Source organism: Oncorhynchus clarkii, chromosome 22 (genome assembly GCF_045791955.1).
Source record: "Oncorhynchus clarkii lewisi isolate Uvic-CL-2024 chromosome 22, UVic_Ocla_1.0, whole genome shotgun sequence".
Taxonomy (NCBI): Eukaryota; Metazoa; Chordata; class Actinopteri; order Salmoniformes; family Salmonidae; genus Oncorhynchus; species Oncorhynchus clarkii.
In genome coordinates, this window is record NC_092168.1 from 10,427,084 (window position 1) to 10,443,061 (window position 15,978).

General features: G+C 43.1%; 1 protein-coding gene across 1 annotated transcript in view; it reads left to right on the forward strand.

The window, feature by feature from the left end:
* LOC139380339 (kalirin-like) overlaps positions 1-15,978 on the forward strand; it is a 281,823-nt gene that overhangs the window by 90,313 nt on the left and 175,532 nt on the right. Inside the window, exons 2-3 of the mRNA XM_071122954.1 lie at positions 8,719-8,793; positions 10,678-10,792. Coding sequence (XP_070979055.1) covers positions 8,719-8,793; positions 10,678-10,792 — 190 coding nt within the window. The remainder of the gene's footprint in view (positions 1-8,718; positions 8,794-10,677; positions 10,793-15,978) is intronic.

A 15,978-nucleotide genomic window follows, 5' to 3' on the forward strand; every position in this document is an offset into this window, starting at 1 on the left:
CAGACGGCTCCACTCCAATGGGCTGGGTTAATCGCTCGGGGAGGACAAGGGTCTTCCACTAAACTGAGAAGAAACAGCCTTTGTCAAATTAAAACAAATGGGAATCCATCCTGCCTGGTGCTACGGCCCTCAGCCGTCTGACAGGCCATGTCAGGAACAGGCAGTAAGACATGAAGTCAACTCCATGGGAGGTGAGCTCTTTCTCTCTCTGAGAGGCCTACAGAGTCCTCCTGTCTTCTTCTTCTTCTTGGCTCCTCTGTACTGTTGAGATATCACTCCACTTGGTCTACTCTGGATACTCTGGAATGTTCTTTGGAGACTATGTTTGGTAAATCATGTTCTTTGAGAACGCGGTGTCCCATAGCCACAGCGGGCGATGGTGGACATGTACACTTGTTTTTTGAATCCTGCCACTTTTGGACACTGGGTTTCATAACACAACAGACGGTCGTCCAGCTGAAGGAACTGAGAGTCCTGCAGGGAGGGAGGGAGAGAGAGAAAAAGACAGAGAGAGAGAGAGACTTTATTGCTCAAACAATGTGGGGCCATAGGGACAAGTGATCTTTTCTAATAGAAATCAGTAGGAAACCAGTGCACACTTTATGATTAGATATCTAGATGTAATGACTCGTTGCGGGGCGGTTTTCTTGGTCATTGATGTCGTGCATATGCTATGCTCTGATTGGGTGCTCTATATTGGACAAGACAAATCATTGCATATTTTGGTCAGATGATTCTGCAAATATTGAGTAGTAGACTTTTTCCTGTCTTTTTTGTCCAGTTTTAAAAGGGCTATCTGGGATTAGTACAATTTTTGGTTGATTTTGATATCACGGATGGTGTCCTTGCATTGCTGAATTTAATTTTGCTGCTCTATCGATCACTACATACATTCAGTCTGAAACTGCCACCCAAGAAGTTATTTGTTTGACTTCATAATGAAGGGCGCTGTACAAAACAAATTAATTAGGGATTGGATCGTCTAGCAAATTAAACCAATCAGAGTATGAAAGTTGATAACGTCATCATGTAGGCCGACTCTGGCCCAATCGGTTTGTAGGACCAATCAGAACGGTCAGAATGTTTTTGCCTTCTAGAAATCATCAGGGAGGGAGGCAAATCCACTCATCGTGGAGAACAAACCTCAGTTGGCCAGGAGCGATGTGGATGGGTAGCCAGGCAATGCATCTCAAGCTCTGTCTATGAATTTGAGAATAGTTACATTTCTTCAGCTGCCCCATACCCCAACTTTTTCCAAATAAAAGTGGCGGGGTGCCTGCTTTGTTGTTTTTCAAATCCCAGAATGCCCATTTAAGCATTAATCAGATGAGAAGCCGCTGTTGTTTGTAGACATGAACTTGAACACACAGATGATTCAGTGCTGCTGTGTGTTTTCCACATCACGCTGTGGTGTAGTGTGGAGAATGCTCTTCATCCTCCAGCTCGTTCATTGTACTAGCTGCTGTGTTATGATCGATGCCCTTGCCTCGCCTCTTCCCCTGTGTTTTTGTGCGGTTGAGTAGATCAAGAGAGAGAGCCTGAGGAAAGTGGCCGGGCACTGGTGTGACTACCAAGTCTGTATGTGGTGCAAAGTCAATGAGAGGAAAGAGTGGTAGAAACTATTGTTATATCCCAGCTAGCACATAATGTTCTGAGAACCATATGTTTCTTAGAGCTTGGTGAGAGCATGGTTGTCCTATGGTTATTTTGCATATAACCTTCCCACAACTTTCTGGGAATGGTGCAGGATAGTTGCTTGGCTTTGGAACATTCTAAGCACATTTAAAGGCCCAGTGCTTTCAAAAACATGATTTTTTTGTATTTTATATATACAGTTGAAGTCGGAAGTTTACATATACTTAGGTTGGAGTCATTAAAACTTGCTTTTCAACCACTCCACAAATTTCTAGTTTTGGCAAGTTGGTTAGGACATCTCATTTCTCCAACAATTGTTTACAGACAGTTTATTTCACTTATAATTCACTGTATCACAATTCCAGTGGGTCAGAAGTTTACATACACTAAGTTGACTGTGCCGCCTTTAAACAGCTTGGAAAACTCCAGAAAATGATATCATGGCTTCAGAAACTTCTGATAAGCTAATTGACATCATTTGAGTCAATTGGAGGTGTACCTGTAGATGTATTTCAAGGCCTACCTTCAAACTCAGTGCCTCTTTGCTTGACATCATGGGAAAATCAAAAGAAATCAGCCAAGACCTCAGAATACAAATTGAAGACCTCCACAAGTCTGGTTCATCCTTGGGAGCAATTTCCAAATGCCCGAAGGTACCACGTTCATCTGTACAAACAATAGTACTCAAGTACAACCACCAAACACCATGGGACCGCGCAGCCATCATATCGCTCAGGATGGAGACGTTCTGTGTCCTAGTGATGAACGTATTTGGTGCGAAAAGTGCAAATCGACCTTGTGAAGATGCTGGAGGAAACAGGTACAAGGGTATCTATGTCCACAGTAAAACGTTTCCTATATCGACATAACCTGAAAGGCCGCTCAGCAAGGAAGAAGCCACTGCTCCAAAACCGCCATAAAAAAGCCAGACTATGGTTTGAGAGTGTACATGGGGACAAAGATCGTACTTTTTGGAGAATTGTCCTGGTCTGATGAAACATAAATAGAACTGTTTGGCCATAATGACCATCATTATGTTTGGAGGACAAAGGGGGAGGCTTGCAAGCCGAAGAACACCATCCCAACCTTGAAGCAAGAGGGACTGGTGCACTTCACAAAATAAATGGCATCATGAGGCAGGAAAATTATGTGGATATATTGAAGCAACATCTCAAGACATCAGTCAGGAAGTTAAAGCTTGGTCACAAATGGGTCTTCCAAATGGACAATGACCTCAGGCATAGTTCCAAAGTTGTGGAAAAATGGCTTAAGGACAACAAAGTCAAGGTATTGGAGTGGCCATCACAAAGCCCTGACCTCAATCGTATAGAACATTTTTGGGCAGAACTCAAAAAGTGTGTGCGAGCAAGGAGGCCTACAAACCTGGCTCAGTTACACCAGCTCTGTCAGGAGGAATTGGACAAAATTCAGCCAACTTAGTGTGGGAAGCTTGTGGAAGGCTACCCAAAACTTTGACCCAAATTAACTAGGCAAGTCAGTTAAGAACAAATTCTTATTTTCAATGACGGCTTAGGAACAGTGGGTTAACTGCCTGTTCAGGGGCAGAACGACAGATTTGTACCTTGTCAGCTCTCATCTTCACAAGGTTGATCTGCACTTTTCGCACCAAAGTACGTTCATCACTAGGACACAGAACATCTCCATCCTGAGCGATATGATGGCTGCGTGGTCCCATGGTGGTTGTACTTGATTCGAACTTACAACCTTTTGGTTAATAGTCCAATGCTCTAGGCTACCCTGCCGCCCCAATGGCCAGATATCTGAATGGCCAGATAGCTAGCAACAATCACAAGAAGCTGCCATCTGGGGAATCATAGGTGGCTTGTTTCAGCTAGTTTCTTGTTCTTTATACCATGTCTTGTTTTGACTGATGTCACTTCTATACTAATATGGCTAAAATTCGCAAGCTAGTTTACCAAAAACTGTAACGATGTCTTTGAGAGACAACAAGTCTTGGGATTTGCAGTTTTGCAAGTACGCTATTGGCTCTGTTGCCACAGGCAAGATCAATCAAGCATAGCTACATTTGAAATGATTTAAAATAGAGTTTGAACCCATGTCTGGAGAGAGGAGATTGAAATATCCATGACTATGCTCATTAATACAACGCTGCTGGCCAGAATACCTTTTAGTACAATGCAGCCAGCCGTGTCAATGAACAGGGTAACCAGGTAAAATGCTGGCAAAGAGAGCTGGTGGGGAACTGGACCTGGCTGGTAGCGCTGTTCTAAAAACAAGCTTAACGCCATGTAAAATAGAGAAAATCTACTTTACAGTGCTGCACAGTCAACTCAGTGTATGTAAACTTCTGACCCTCTGGAATTGTGATACAATGAATTATAAGTGAAATAATCTGTCTGTAAACAATTGTTGGAAAAATGACTTGTGTCATGCACAAGGTAGATGTCTTAACCGACTTGCCAAAACTATAGTTTGTTAACAAGAAATTTGTGGAGTGGTTGAAAAACGATTTTTAATGACTCCAACCTAAGTGTATGTAAACTTCAACTGGTATAATCGCTATACATTTTGTATCGGTGATGTGTGTATACTATAGAGTAAGGTGACCGGATTTCTGAAATGAAAACCGGGGTCATTTCCAGTTCGCCGGTCAATATATAATTAAAATATCCAATGGTATTATCTATGACATAACAAAGGGGGACAATTCCAGGCACACTGTGACAGACAGAGAAAACAACTATAATACAGAAACACTTACAGACAAGACAGAACTGTCCCGTCTGAACAGCCATTCAGTGGTCCAGGTAGTCTTGGTAGAATGAGAACATGATCAAAATTTAAAAAACAGAGACAATAGTATATGTGAAATACTTAACAAGATAATAAAAAAATAAGATGCTGATGAGATTGGTAACTAGATAATATACTTATACCAACCTAATCTGTATATTTCTCAGAAGAATGTATCTTCTTCAGGATTGCTTTGTCTTTGGCCATCTTCTCCATAAACTCCTGGCAGGGGAGGTTGAAGTTTGTCTTCACAATAAGCATGGTCTCGATGGTAGGTACAGTGCACCTATTTCTTGCTGCTGTCCATATATCATTAATTTGGGAGAACACTCTCTCGACTGGTGCATTACTTCCAGGTAAGCACATGACAACAGACGCTAATCTAGCCAGGTTAGTGTGTGGGATGTCATTCTCTTTGAAGTGGGTAACCACCGTGCTCCATCTCTGACTGAGTGGTGTCTCAGATGTTTTCCATTATTCAAGCGATCCCCCCTTTAAGAACTCTTGCAGGCCAGTAACCTTGTCAAACAATGCATCCTAATTTGATGGTCACATTGGGGCATTTTTTCTGCAGTGTGGCTGCTGCCTTCTGGATCTCTTCATGCTGTTTTTAGAAGGAGACAATGTAAATATTCTCGATTACCTGTGTGCTTCCTGCATGCTTGGTAGTAATTCACAGCCGTAGTGAAGAATGTTTGGGATGTTTTTAGAAAGCTCTCTTTGGACATTGCTCCATTTTCCTCTAGTTCTCTCAGAAGACCTGTGATCAAAACTGGAATGAAGTTCTGCCTCAATTTTGCCTCAATGTTTCTCAGAATTGCAGCTGACTCCACAGCACAGCGGTCCTGGCCTTCAAGCATCTTGATCGTGTCACTGAATTACGGTCAGGTTTCCATAGACAAATGCCAGACAAAGTTCAGTAGGTGAACCTTCAAATATTGTTCGCAGGACAACAGGGCATTTGTCTTCAGAAAGAAAAAAGGATTTCAATGGCACATACATTTTCAGGACTCTTTCTAGAGCAGGGAGCATGGACAACCAGCGAACATTGCTGTGTCCTAAAATGCTATGGTACTCCTGGCCAACAAACTCACAAAATCTCTTCTGTCTTTCTACTCTGACGGTGAAAATATCCAAATATCTTTGTGAGCAGGTACTCAACATCTTGGGGAATCATATCCAAAGCTGTTCTGGCCGTGCTATGAATGATGCGGACTGGACAACCTAAGCCAATCACCTCCCGCTGCAGAGCATTTTTAACATTGGTATGGACATTGACCCTCCCCAGCCTATTCAGACCTCCAAAGTTGGTATTTGTGTTGTCGGCAGAGAACACCACAACTTTGTTTTCCAGGTTAAATTTGGATGATCACCAGGAGCTCCACTGCAATTTTCTCTGCTGTTTCTCCTTTCAATTCAACAAAATCAAGCAGTTTTGTTTCCACGTCCAGACGTGCTGCCATCATATATCTTACGATATCTGACTACTATTGGCAGCAGCTTTACATGCCCATGATTGAATTTGTGTCCCACAAATTCAACCTGGTCTAGGTCCTGTGTTACCAAAGTAGTTACCCATGGTGCTAACATGTTACTCACTATGGCGTCACATTTTTTGTCCTAGCACATGTGAACTTTGGCTCATAAATCTTCTGTGTCAGTTGTGCTGGGCAGTGCATAGATCTGTAACTTTGATTGTGTTGCATAGTGTGGTATGCAAAGACCCTCCTGCACAGCTAAATCATATTCTTCTTGGGAAGGCTCTACCTTCTTGAAGAATGTAGTGACAGAGGGCATACAAACACGGGCAATCAGAGAGGCTTTATGTTTTGTCGTCTGTTGATGTTCTACCACTGCCGTTCTTCCCCTGCTGCCAATTGAAAAAGAGGAATTACAAAGAGTGCAGTGAACCATTCTATCGTCTTGACCTGAATGTATACATGGAAATTATCTCATGTTGTCATTAAAATGTAATTTCCGTTTCTGCGAAAGAGCCATTGTACCTCCTCTGTCTGCTCATCTTCACTCTCCTTGTGCCACTCTTCTTACTCTCAACTTCTTGCTCCTACTTGAGACGCAGATGTCTCAAGTAGACACCTGGAAATGCAAATGCGCTACGCTAAATGCTAAATGTACTCGTTAAAACTCAAACGTTCATCAAAATGCACATGCAGGGTATTGAAATAAAGCTACACTCATTGTGAACCTAGCCAACAAGTCAGATTTTTAAAATGCTTTTCGGCGAAAGCATGATAAGCTATTATCTGATAGCATGCAACACCTCAAAATGCCTGAATGCGACGTAAACAAAGATTTAGCTTATCCGGCGCTACACAAAACGCAGAAATAAAATATAAAACATTCATTACCTTTGACGAGCTTCTTTCTTGGCACTCCTATATGCCCCATAAACATCACTATTGGGTCTTTTTTTCGTTTAAATCGGTCCATATATACCCAAAATAGCTTTCTATGGAAGCTGTGTCATTCAGAAAAAAACATCGTTTTTAAACGTTGCGTCATTTTTTTTAATTAAAAAAGTTGACGATAAACTTTCACAAAACACTTCGAAATACTTTTGTAATCCAACTTTAGGTATTAGTAAACGTTTATAATCTATCAAAATGATTACAGGGCGATGTATATTCAATAGCTCCTCGTCTTCAAATCAATGGCTGCCAATGTGTACATTCAAAACATCCTGGTGGAGACCGGAAGAAATTGAATCCAGTTAGTTGGATTTACCAAGAAAAAAGTCCCTGGAAAATGCATGCAGATCCATAATTAATTTTGTGCCCTTTTAACAATCCATGAAAGTGACGCATGGAAATAATTTTTAGCTTTCAGAGAGCAGTTTTTCTTGCGTTTTTCGATGAAACACACGATCTGTTATAGTCACAGCCGTGATTTAACCAGTTTTAGAAACTTCAGAGTGTTTTCTATCCACACATACTAATCATATGCATATACTATATTCCTGGCATGAGTAGCAGGACGCTGAAAAGTTGCGCGATTTTTAACAGAACGTTCGAAAAAGGAAGGGGTAGACTTAACAGGTTTTAACTTTGTCTACTCCTCCAATCTTTCTCCTTCTCTTTTCTTCACTCGTCTTCCTTCTCTTTCTTCCTTTCCTTCTCTTTACCTTTCCACCTCATTCTCCTTGCGTCACTTCATTTTTCCGTCTGACTCTCCAATCTTTAATAATAAATAGTACACTATTAGATAAAAATACTTCTGGTTCACTGATTCCTATTGCCTCATTTTTGTATTTTATCTCAAAAACATTGTTTGGAATAATAAATTGCCAGGCTCTGTAATCATATGTTTACCTCCTTTACTCTTCTTCCTATCCAATCTTCCTCCTCTCCTTCCTCTCCACTCTAACAGAAAACATAATGCTAACGTTATCCATGAAAATGTCTAAATATATTTTCACACCACTTATTGCAATGCCAAACCATTTAAATACAAATAAATATTCCCAAAATTAATTGTGCATTCATTTAATATAATCATATTTTCAAAATAGCCCGTCCACTGCATGCTAACATAGCTAGCTAACTTAGTCTACATAGCTAACGTTAGCTAGCATAACCTATTTAAAACCTTACAGAGCAGATCATCTATCTATATAATAAATTGTGACATTATAACATCACTAGCTAGTATCTCAAACAATTGTAACTTACCTGGCTTGAAAACACATTTGTGGTGATGTTGTGGATTCACTTGACACTGGACAAGTTTTCCACATTATTTTTTTCTAAACTAGCGCGAGCAAGTAGTTAGTAGAAGAAGAGTGAATGAAGCTGCTATAGCCAGCAGCCCCCTCTGTTGGCCTAAACAAGCACAACGCGATTGAGACATCAACCGGTAGGCTCTGCTGCCCGGTCTTTCTTGCCACGTTAAATATTTTTTCACTTTGCAGTCTGTTTTCAACGCACAGTTAAAAAACGGGGACATTTCCGGGGACAGCTCCAGCCGGGGACAGGCCACCATCTGGTCAACCTACTATAGAGTCCTCTAGCAGAGAATGCTGTCCGGCCTAATTCTCTGTTGTATCGTTGTTTATTCCTGTTCCAATTATATCATCATTACATCCAATTACTTCTAAAAACGTTGGAGGGGAAAAAAAGTTCTCAGGGTCTGGGAATAACTTTAAGAAGAACACCGAGCTTGTCTTTCTGTTATCATCATCAGCCTGTAGTTAGGTGTCCCATTTGTCCAGGAATGTAAATCTCTTAATGAGATTACAGAAGATGAAAGTTGATTATCTGAATCTTGTCCTGATCTGTCTCTCTTCTCCAGGGTCCTTCAGGAATGATGGGATTAAGGCATCTGATGTCCTGCCTGTGCTGAAAGAGAAAGTGGCCTTTGTGTCAGGTGAGTGTGTCTCGCGTCCCAAATGGCACCCTATTCCCTAGTCCTATCAGTCCTGTTCTAAAGTAGTGCACTACATAGGTAAAATAGGGTGCCGTTTGGTTTGCAGCCTGTGATGCTTCATCTTGACTAATCCACTATGGGAAATCATGAAGATATTTTCTGTTCTGGCTGTCAGTGTTCTTGGCAGACCTGTGCTGAGGAAATTCCCATGACAAGCATGATTAGTAGTACATGACAAGCATGTTGACATTTAACCATCGGCAAAACAACTTTCATGTGCGGGAACTTCCTATTACACTATCATCTTCATTAGTGCACAGACCAATTATGTACCAAAGACTTCTTACATTTATTTTGTTTTCTGTTTTTCTTTCGCTCATAAGCCTATGCATATGCATAAGCTCTAATATATGCGTATGGTTGTTTTGAATTAATCATCACCTTAGAAAGCAGCTGTCCATTTCGTTGAGTTAGGCTTTGAAACAACATCCACAACGACCATGTTTTAAACTCAGTTTCAACCTACTGTTGAACTTCTTTCTTCAAATTGATCATCACAGCGAGGGGCGTTTTAAAAGCACAATACTGTTTTGATGTGAATTGTGATTGCATTTGCATTGATATCAGAGGGACAATAGAGCCCTGAGTATCAGGCCATTAGGACCTGATGGTACATAGCAAGTTGTGTACACATGTCCAGAGGGCATAAAGGAGATAACCGTGACTCAACGGTCATGTGGAATTTTACTGCGGTCATGACTGCCGATGTAAAAACGGTTTTTGACTCATCTCTCAATGAACAGGGTAACCAGGTAAAATGCTGGCAAAGAGAGCTGGCGGGGAACTGGACCTGACTGGAGCGCTGTTGTAAAAAAATCAGCTAAACGCCATGTAAAATAGAGAAAATCTCATTTAGTCTAGTAAACACAAGGCTGTTAACTTAAGGCAGCCTTTGAGCTGTTGAGAATAGATATCTCATCTCTCCCTCTTTCTCGCTCTCTCTTTGTCTGTTGCTCTCCGTCTCGCTCTCTCTCCCCTGGGAGATGGGACTACTCTGGCATGCATCTCACTGATGTTTTTTTTTCCCCAAAATACATCAGAGGTTTCCCCAGCAGCAGTAGAGTAATATTGTTGGCCTTATCTCTCTTGACGAGGCCCAGTGTGTGGTACACACATACACACACACAGGAGGGGGGGGGGGGGGGGGGGGGGGGGGCTTGAGGATGACAGACTAGTGGCCATGTCAGAGAGTCGAGGGGAGGGAGAAACACGGGGGAGCACTGCCATCCGTGGGGGTTGGTGCTTCCAAAAAGTGTCAACAAAGATCTGTCACCACCAAAATCCCTCCATGCCCCCCCTCTCCCTCCATGCCCTCCCTCTGGGGCGCTGCTGCTTTGCCTCCCTGCCTCCATGTCTGCCTTCCTGGTGCTGCTCACAAAGTCCCATGAGCACCGGGGATAAACAAACGTGCACTGTACTTCAACATCAATCTGGTCATGCATCTCTCCACACATGGGATGCGTCCCAAATGGCACAATATTCCCTGTTATAGTGCACTACTTTTGACCATGGGCTCTGGACAAAGTAGTACAGGGAATAGGGTGCCTTTTTGGACAAATACCTACTAAATAAGAGATATGAAGACAGAGCCTTTCTACTCTCATTATGTTGCATATCATGTCATCCTGTAAATGACCTATACAGGCACTTTGAGAGAATGCTGAGAAAATGGAGGGATGTTTTTGGGCCCCTGGTCAAGAGTAGTGCACTATATAGAGAATAGGGTGCCATTTGGGAAGAACCCAATGTGCACTTAAAGCTCTATCTATCTCTGCCATAGGGCTTTCATAAATCAGGAGATTTCTGCTATCTGTGTTCCTACAGGAGGTCGTGATAAGAGAGGTGGCCCCATACTGACCTTCCCTGCCAGAAGCAACCATGACAGAATAAAACACGAGGAACTGCGGCGGCTGGTGACCTATCTCTCCACTGTGCCCAGGTAAGAACAGAGGATATGTGTCTGATCGAGGATCAGTTTAGCTTTTTAGATCACAATGAATAAGATTACATGGACAGGTGGGACCTGATCCTAGATCAGCACACCTCCTACTCTGACACACTTGATACATGCGGGCGATACGGCCCCTGGACTATCTGACCGTGCTAATGTAAACATGGCTTAATGTATGTGGCTAGCTGGAGGAACATGCTTTATCCATGTACAGTGCCTTCAGAAAGCTTTCATAACCCTTGACTTATTCTACATTTTGTTGTGTTAGTCTGAATTCAAAATGGATTAAATACAAAAATATATACAGTACCAGTCAAAGGTTTGGACACACCTACTCATTCAAGGGGTTTTCTTTATTTTTACTATTTTCTTCATTGTAGAATAATAGTGAAGACATCAAAACTATGAAATAACATATGGAATCATGTACTAACCAAAAAAGTGTTAAACAAATCCAAAATAGATTTTAGATTCTTCATAGTAGCCACCCTCTGCCTCGATGGCAGCACTTCTTGGCTGCTTTTCCTTTACTCTGCGGCACAACTCATCCCAAACCATCTCAATTGTGTGAGGCCAGGTCATCTCATGCAGCACGGCATCACTTTCCTTCTTGGTCAAATAGCTCTTAGACAGCCTGGAGGTGGGAACCACACATGCAGAGATCATCCATAGCAACACATCTGCCACGCTGATCCTCAACACTGGAGCTTCACAGGGGTGCGTGCTCAGTCCCCTCCTGGATCCTTCCTATAGGCTGTCTCGTTGTTGTCGGTGATCAGGCCTACCACTGTTGTGTCGTCTGCAAACTTAATGATGGTGTTAGAGTCGTGTCTGGCCATGCAGTTGTGGGTCAGAGACCTGGCCGGGTCAGAGACCTGGCCGGGTGATGCCAGAATAACAATCGATTCCTCAACGTAACCAAGACTAAGGAGATGATTGTGGACTACAGGAAAAGGAGGACTGAGCACACCCCCATTCTCATCTACGGGGCTGTAGTGGAGCAGGTTGAGAGGAACTAAGTTCCTTGGTGTCCACATCAACAACAAGCTAGAATGGTCCAAACACACCAAGACAGTCGTGAAGAGGGCATGACAAAGCCTATTCCCCCTCAGGAAACTAAAAAGATTTGGCATGGGTCCTCAGATTCTCAAAAGGTTCTACAGCTGGGCCTCCCGGGTGGCGCCGTGGTCTAGGGCACTGCATCACAGCGCTAGCTGTGCCACCAGAGACTCTGGGTTTGCGCCCAGGCTCTGTCGCAGCCGACCGCAACCGGGATGTCCGTGGGGCGACGCACAATTGGCCTAGCGTCGTCCGGGTTAGGGAGGGATATCCTTGTCTCATCGCACACTAGCGACTCCTGTGGCGGGCCGGGCGCAGTGCACGCTAACCATGTCGCCAGGTGCACGGTGTTTCCTCCGACACATTGGTGTCCGGATTGGATCTGTCAATTATATGCATATTCTAGCATCTGGTCCTGAGAAATAGGACGTTTACTTTGGGAACGTTATTTTTCCAAACATAAAAATAGTGCCCCCTAGCTTCAAGAGGTTAAGAAGCAGTGCGGCTTGGTTGGGTTGTGTTTCGGAGGACGCATGGCTTTCGACTTTCGTCTCTCCCGAGCCCGTGCGGTAGTTGTCGCGATGAGACAAGATAGTAACTACTAACAATTGGATACCACAAAATTGGGGAGAAAAGGGGGTGTAAAATTCAAACGAAAAAAAATAAGTTTCCACAGCTGCCTGGTACGGCAATTGCTCGGCCTCTGACCACAAGGGGTACCGGAGTGCCAAGTCTCGGACAAAATGGCTTCTCAACAGTTTTTACCCCCAAGCCATAACGCTGCTGCTGCTCTCTGCTTATCATATATGCATAGTCACTTTTACTATACATTCATGTACATACTACCTCAATTAGCCAGTGCTCCCGCACATTGGCTAACTGGGCTGTCTGCATTGTGTCCCGCCACCCACCACCTGCCAACCCCTCTTTTACGCTACTGCTACTCTCTGTTCATCATATATGCATAGTCACTTTAACCATACTACATACTACCTCAAATCAGCCTGACTAACCGGTGTTTGTATGTAGCCTATACCTGTTGTATTCGGCACACGTGACAAATAAACTTTGATTTGATTTGAATATCCTGCGGATCTGTTACTATTTTACCCTTCTTGTCTTTTATTTTGTGAATAGCTCTAGATGCCTGTACATGTCTTAGCTGTCAGTGTACCAGCCACAATAATATACCAACCATTAGGATATGAAATCGAGGATGAGTAAACAAAAATAATGTTTTTCCTTATCAGGATTGCTACCCCTCTCGCTTTTGCATCAGAGTTAGACTGGTATATCTAACCGATCCAGCCGACTTGTAGCTTGGCCTGAGCGGAGTGTTTAATATGAGTTTCTTGAAGAAGCACTATGTCAGCGCCCAGTGATTTAAGATGAGAAAAAACCTTCGCTCATTTGACAACATTTTTATTTACCTTTATTTAACTAGGCAAGTCAGTTTAGAACGAATTCTTATTTTCAATGACAGCCTAGGAACAGTGGGTTAACTGCCTGTTCAGGGGCAGAACGACAGATTTGCACCTTGTCAGCTCGGGTATTTCAACTTGCAACCTTCCGGTTACTAGTCCAACTCTCTAACCACTAGGCTACCCTGCCGCCCCAGCATGCCCTAAGCCATTACAGTTCCAGCTGACTATATTTATTCCACCAGGTCTACTCTGTGCTCGGTCACTATGTGGCATTTCTTATTTTAGATGAAATTGTTGCTGTCATACAAAGCCCAAAAGAAAAACGTCCCGCCCTTCGGGAGCTTGTCATGCCGCCTGTATTAATAAATGTGAACATAAAACACAGACCTCATCCACCCTCCACTTCCCATTATTGAGTGACTTCCCCAAATGAAGCACTCCCTGACTAACAGGCTGACCACACGCGATGCGAGCGTTGCAAAATAAATGTAGAAATCTTTGTTATTCAATTATTGCACCCACACTGCTCGTGCGCCAATGAGCGTCTCCGTTGCCAAGGGCTAAAATAGAAGTCAGTTCTATTTCTGACGCAGATCGAGTCCTGCCTCTCCCATCTCCTCATTGGTTTATAGAAGCAGGTACCCACGTGCCATCTCCTCATTCGTTATACCCACGTTGACTGAAAGACGAACGGTAATGCACCTAATTTATGAAAGTTGCCAATCGCATTATAAAGTCAAGAGAAGAAAACCCTGGAAGGAGGAGAGATGACTATAAACTATTCGGTTGACTGTTTTATGTGTGGATTAATTGTCGGGGTAGAGGACCTTGTGCATTTCAGGTGAAATAACAACTGAATGTTTATATCCCAGGACAAATTAGCTAGCAACAGCAAGCTATCTAAATAGGACAAATTAGTTGGCAAGTGCAAGCTAGCTAAATTGCCATACATGTTTAATGCTTTGACCTGTCCCCAAATTAATATAATTGGTTCAGAGTTGTTTTTGATATTTTAACCTGCGTGTCGTGATCGCGTTTGGTGTGGGGGGACAAAATACATTCATCCACGATGGCGCATGCGCGCAGCCGGTTTGGGTTCCGTGTAACACACAGACTTTAGGGAGTCTAGACATACAGCTTGAACTAACTCGTCTATAGGTGCTCCGCATATAAACTAAAGTTAAATAACGCTTAACTCTCACGTTAGGGGGTGAGTGGCGCTAAAACATGATAGGCCAAACAATGCTATATAAGCCATAACATCTCACCCATGATATAAGTCCCAATTTCTGATCTTCTGATCGAAAAGACATAGGCAGGAAATTCAAACCCATTCCTGGCCTGTATTTGGCCAATTAGCCGGTTGACACAGCCGTTCTGTATCCTCAGCCAGGGAGCTTGCTTGACAAGAACAGATCGGCCTCTTTTGGGTTGTTAAACGTGCGTGTTGATCCCTCGACTGTCACCTTAAACCGGGCTGGGAAGAGGAATCCATATCGGGTGTTGGCACCCCTGCATTTCATGCGTAGTAACTCATCATACTCTTTCCGTTGGTTCCTCACCTCCAAAGTAATATCTGGGTAGAAAGACACCCTGGCTCCATTATAGTTAAGAAACTTTTGACTAGCCAGTTTGAGGATGAGATCCCTGGTCTGGGGATAGTGCAGCCGTACAATGAATGGCCTTGGTGGCACGCCCGCTTCGTTGCTTGTGATCTGTGTGCGCGGTCGTTCAGGATGGCCGTTTTGAAGTGTTCACTCTCCGGCAATGCCGGTATCAGCTCAGAGACAAATTCAGTGGGTTTCCCTTTCTCAGTGTCCTCCTGGATCCCAAATATTAGGATATTCTGGCGTCTTGAATGCGACTCGAGCATTTCCAATCGGGCTTTCAGGGTTTTGTTGTAATTTTGAACTTTGTGCACTGTTTCTCTATGTCCTGTAGCCTTGTGATCGACTGTCATCTGCTGAACCTCATGCACCCTGCCCTTAGTTGCCTTCACAGTTTCAGTCAAAGTCCCAATACTCTCCACCTTCTTGCTTAGTGAGTTTATGGCAGCAAGTAGGTCACTTTGAGTAGGTTCTGTGGGGAACTCTTGGGAGCTAGCATCTTCAGCTAACTCCTCGTGGGTCAGCAATGTTGAAATTGGTTTGCTGTCTATCTTATTCAAATGATCTCTAGAGCCCCCCCCCCCCTGCAATTTCTGAGGCTGGTAACTCTAATGTACTTATCCTCTGCAGCAGAGGTACATCTGGCTCTTGCTTTCCTGTGGCGGTCCTCATGAAAGCCAGTTTCATCATTGCTCTTGATGGTTTTTGCAACTGAAATTTTCCAGTTTGAATGACCTTCATGTCTTAAAGTAATGATGGACCGTCATTTCTCTTTGCTTTTTTAAGCTGTTCTTGCCATGATGTGGGCTTGGTCTTTTAGAGCTATCTTCTGTAAACCCCCCAACTCGTCACACCACAATTGATTGGCTCAAACATATTAAGAAGGAAAGAAATTCCAAGGACTTTTAACAAGGCACACCTGTTAACTTCTTGCGTCGAGCAATCCCGTATCCGGGAGCGTAATCATAGCCTCAAGCTCATTAGCATAATGCAACGTTAACTATTCATGAAAATCGCAAATTAAATGAAATAAATATATTGGCTCACAAGCTTAGCCTTTTGTTAACAACACTGTCATCTCAGA